This window comes from Varroa jacobsoni, unplaced genomic scaffold (genome assembly GCF_002532875.2).
Source record: "Varroa jacobsoni isolate VJ856 unplaced genomic scaffold, vjacob_1.0 scaffold_727, whole genome shotgun sequence".
In the NCBI taxonomy this organism is placed as follows: domain Eukaryota; kingdom Metazoa; phylum Arthropoda; class Arachnida; order Mesostigmata; family Varroidae; genus Varroa; species Varroa jacobsoni.
Window position 1 is genome coordinate 123,701 of NW_019213629.1, and position 4,518 is coordinate 128,218.

The window sequence follows — 4,518 nt, forward strand, 5'->3', positions numbered from 1 at the left end:
TTTCTTTTTTTTGGAAAAATCCGCAAGATACTACAACGCATTATATATATATATATATATATATATATGTATAAGACAATAGTTTTGTGCAATATTTGTTGTCGGCTTACCTGTTTTTTTATTTATACAGGAGCGACGTCGCCTACGTGGAAAATATCCTCGAACTCAATTTTGGGATGATGAACGCGAGTGCCGAAAGCTGCTAAGTGCTTATCGAGTGCGCGAACTTGAAGTTCAGACAGAGGGGCAAAGACAAGCGACCATCTGTAGATCGGGTATATCCTGTACAAAAAATACTGCTAATAATGCTTTCAATACTTACTGATTAGATGGGTGAACCACCTAGCGAAGAAGCTAGCAGCATGTGCTCAGGCTCCTAAACTGCTATATTAAACGAAAGAGAATAATTTCTATAATTTTCACATATAGACATACAACTGATAGACATAGACCAGGTCACTTCCGAAAACTTAGAGCAACTTCAGGTATCGCAATTATTTATTGATCTTTATCTTCGGCAGGTAGCTTGTATATAGACGATACGAAAACATTTTTAGGATAGGAATGACGAAAAGTAGAATAAATAAATTACATCGGTCGAAGTGCTATGACTGCGCAGCCTTTCTCTGTACCACGCTGTTTAACAAAGGCATTCTTGGACATAAACCTACGTGGCATTGCCCACAAAGGCCTTCGCAGAGGATATAATGCAACAATACCGAGGGTCGACTTCAGCGATCCGTTTCTCTCATTGTCGTTTCTAATAAGCCGAAGTGGCATTAGAGATGCTCAACGAATTGCAGCGTGTCCCTTAACAGAGCAGCTGAAACAAGATTTATGCAGGTCCAGTGCTCTCTTTAAAAATATCGGCCTTACTAGGTCCAGCCTATACAGTTGGAGTTCCTCAGATCAGTGTAATACCATGTAAGGCCATCGGTGTGAACCTGACATCGGAGAGGTGTACTGGCGTACTGAGGAAGGGAAGCTACGGCTTTTCTACGGAAGCGTTTGCTACTAATGTCTTCCTAACACGTTCTTTTACATGTTCGGTTTGGCGAATCACGGAATTGAATAAAATCAATTTTAAGTAGCAAAAAAATCTGACGTATTCCAGAAGCGAAAAGTGTGACTAGAGAACATTACATGTCGCTAGCGACCCTGCTTTTCAACACTTCATAGCTTTGGCCTACCCAAGCTGATTTCTAGATACTGGCATCCGTTACACACAGGACTGATATTTCTCAGTTACGCTGCTCGAGAGATTGTTCAGGGAAGTAATAAGAGTAGGGGCTAAGGTCGAAGAGGTTCAGCTCCGTCTACTCTTCTTTTCCCGTAATGAGATCCTGCTACAAAGGCAGAAAAATGAGCTTACAGGGAATTCGTGCCTCAATGAGCTTGAACAAATCCGATCCTTCAGTGCGTTGTTAATGCCACTTTAAAATCGATCAATAGATGACCTGCTTGGCACTTCTTATGCCTAGTGAGTAATCATTGTTGACTTTCCTTTACGAAAGTTGCATAGTTCACCGGATATCCTACCTCGAGCATCTAGGAAAGCATAAATAAACGTGAAAAAGTACAGCTGAATCTACGCTGTAGCAGCAGTTTATTTTTGCGATTCCTCTTGATAAGCTCGACTGTCGAGGGTTGCTTTTTAGGATAATGGTATGAAGGGCCTTCTGCTAGTCGTCTGGTAATCTCCCGTTGTGCAGACAAGCGTTATAAAAAGCAGTCTGCTATGGTGCTAGTGCTATTGCTTCCTCGGAAGGTCCGAACTTAATGTGATATAAATCGGTTGCTTTGTTGGTGTAAAGCCATTGGAGTGCTACTTCACCTCACCGGCCCTCATCTGGCCCATGCAGCATTATACCATAGTGGCTTTTTCGGCACGCTGTCTCTGGATGTGGAGATCTGCCAAAAGTCTGATCTTGTAGCGCAAAGAGGGAATCTAGATCGTCGTCGCCATCTATAGGGGTGCTCATGTAGCTCCGCTTCTACTAAAAAGGCGGTTTTCTACGTATCTTAGGGTAGCCTAGAGGGCAGCGATGTGTTCATTGACAGAAGTTTGCTGAGATATTCTCGAAGTGTTTCTGTGTTAATGACCTTTGATTGCTGTGCAAAACCCTAGCAAGGAAGTACGCACATCCGTAAATAAGTGACTTCTAAACGAAGCTCCAATATGTGAAAAATATTTTGGGTCTGGGACACGCCATTTGAGGATAGGCATGTTGACCACGAGCACGACGATAGTGGATAGATAGACGCCATTGAGCCTGTTCGACTCAGCACTCATAGTCCAAGCAGGTGTCAATCAGGGGCGTCGTTTAGGTTCTTTTTCGACCTACCTAATCGCGAATTGAAATCGCGTGCTACAATTAATTATTGCCCATTTAAACAAAAACAAAGCAATTATTCTCTTGCCCTGTGTTCATCGCTCCGAAGGGCAATACAAACAGTATTGATCCGAAGCAATCGGGTATATCCTGCTGCTCTCTTAAGCCTTTATATGACTCCTAATATTTCTTAACATCGCCTCTATTATTTTCAGGCCCGCTGCTTACCCCTCCGTCATCGCCTCGCCGGAGAAGGAGGACCTCATCTCCTCTGAACTCTCCAGCACACGCAAGCACCGGCTATTATGCCACCCTTGTTGGCACATCGTCCAGTCACTTGCACAGCCGAAGTGGAAGTAGTACAAGTCTTGCCAGTAGTAGCAGACCGCATTCCTCACCTTCGTCACCCGGACACCACGCCGCTGGAACCCCTGCCTCGAATCAAGGTGCTACTATCATCATTATTGATTCTATTTTATCCATTTCATTTGAATACTAGCTATCAAACAGATATGTGGTACGAAACACATTTAACAAATAATAGCTCCAAAGTTCTTGAAGAAGCGGACCGATCGATCTGATTCAAACAACACCATAGGACGTAAGTAATCGTTCAGACGAATAGCTTCCAGTACGAAACGAAATGTGTCGATGTTTGGATTCGAACCTAGAACCATAACATGTTGTCAAGATTGGCAGCCAAATACGTCATTCACTAAGCTGAATCGAAGCTGGCAAACATGGCCCAGCCTCGAAATTACGAAGAGCTGAATATATGATAAATAAATAAATGTCCGCTCGGAAAAAAGAGACAGTTATAATAAGCTTGTTTGATCGTTTTCGTATGCGGTAAGCGCTAGCGGTTTGTGGCGGTTTCCTGTTCCAAGGGAACATATCAGATTTCATAATTAAAAAAACCTAGTTATTTTATAAAAGCAATTTAGATCTCGAAGCTTGGGCACAAATTCCTATGGGCTGATTGCCATAGGAAGCCGTTTATAAGCTTTAACCTTTACAAGATAGCTCACTCTAGCTTTGGTATTCTATAGGATTTTTGCTTGTCGATATGACGCATTCTAAGTCACGTAATACTTTACTTGCATATTTGAACGATAGAAGGTTAAAAATGGGTTGGCTTAAAGTATGTTTTGAGGTATATGTTAGAACGACTTGTGTACGAGCCTCCGTTGAATAAATACTTTCATTAAAAAAAATATATTTTTGTATCATATTTTCTAATAACTTAGCAAACATGATTCTACGACATATTACTATTTTTTCTATTTTCTATGAAAATTTAATTTCAGCAGCTCGTGGAAGCCTAACACGGGCCAGCAGTACATCAGACGGCTTCCAGTCTTCGAAATTGGGTGGTGGCGCAACGATCTCCACTGCATCGAAAGCATCAACGTCCTCTGGTAGGCCCAGCTCAGCGCGTTATCGTAGCTATTACGGGGGTTCCTGACAATCGGCTGCACAGTCGCAGGTCTCCCGGCGTTTGGGGGCGGTAGCCCACGGCACCACAACGACCAAACGCAGAAATAGCGATGTCAGCACCTCACGAAACGCCTCACAAAGGAGTGTTTCACTTCTTTCACCAGAGTCAAGTTTTGACCTTAGTGCGGCATTCATTTTACGGGTAAGCTAAAATGATTGAATTGTAAAAATGCACCATATGCACTAAAGTTTTTTTTTTTTCTCAAAGCTGTATTGGCGCTGAATAATCTCTAATTGTTGTTAGTAGAGTGGAAGTTTAAAAATGTTTTCCCCCAATACGTTTTCATACACAATTGACTCCAAAAAGAAAAACGTATAGTATGCAGCACGTGCATGTACTCTCATTCTTTGTATAAATTACACCAGGGAACGGAAGTGATGAACGACCTATGAGATTATAAACTGTGTAAATTTACAAATAACCTAGCGGAGTAACTCTGCATAGGTACGCAGAGTAATTTATTTATCTTATAAGAACTCGTCTGTTTGAAACTACTTTAAGAAGCAGAAGAAGCAGATGTGCACGCAACAAAAAAAAGTACGCAACGATGCAATAATAATACACGACAGCATGAGCACATTGCTACTTGATCCAACTCTGGCATAGACCCCTCAAACAGTAAAGAAAAAAGAACAAACCTCAGTTCCTCGATTCCATTAAGGGAACACAGTCACGTTTGTTTTTCAG

At 41.9% G+C, this 4,518-nt stretch overlaps 1 protein-coding gene across 1 annotated transcript in view; it reads left to right on the forward strand.

Annotated features, from left to right (window-relative positions):
- The window catches only part of LOC111263030 (dual specificity protein phosphatase 15), a 43,552-nt gene that overhangs the window by 31,713 nt on the left and 7,321 nt on the right, over positions 1-4,518 (forward strand). The window contains exons 6-8 of the mRNA XM_086969440.1: positions 131-275; positions 2,549-2,779; positions 3,644-3,972. Coding sequence (XP_086825566.1) covers positions 131-275; positions 2,549-2,779; positions 3,644-3,798 — 531 coding nt within the window. The 3' untranslated portion in view covers positions 3,799-3,972. The remainder of the gene's footprint in view (positions 1-130; positions 276-2,548; positions 2,780-3,643; positions 3,973-4,518) is intronic.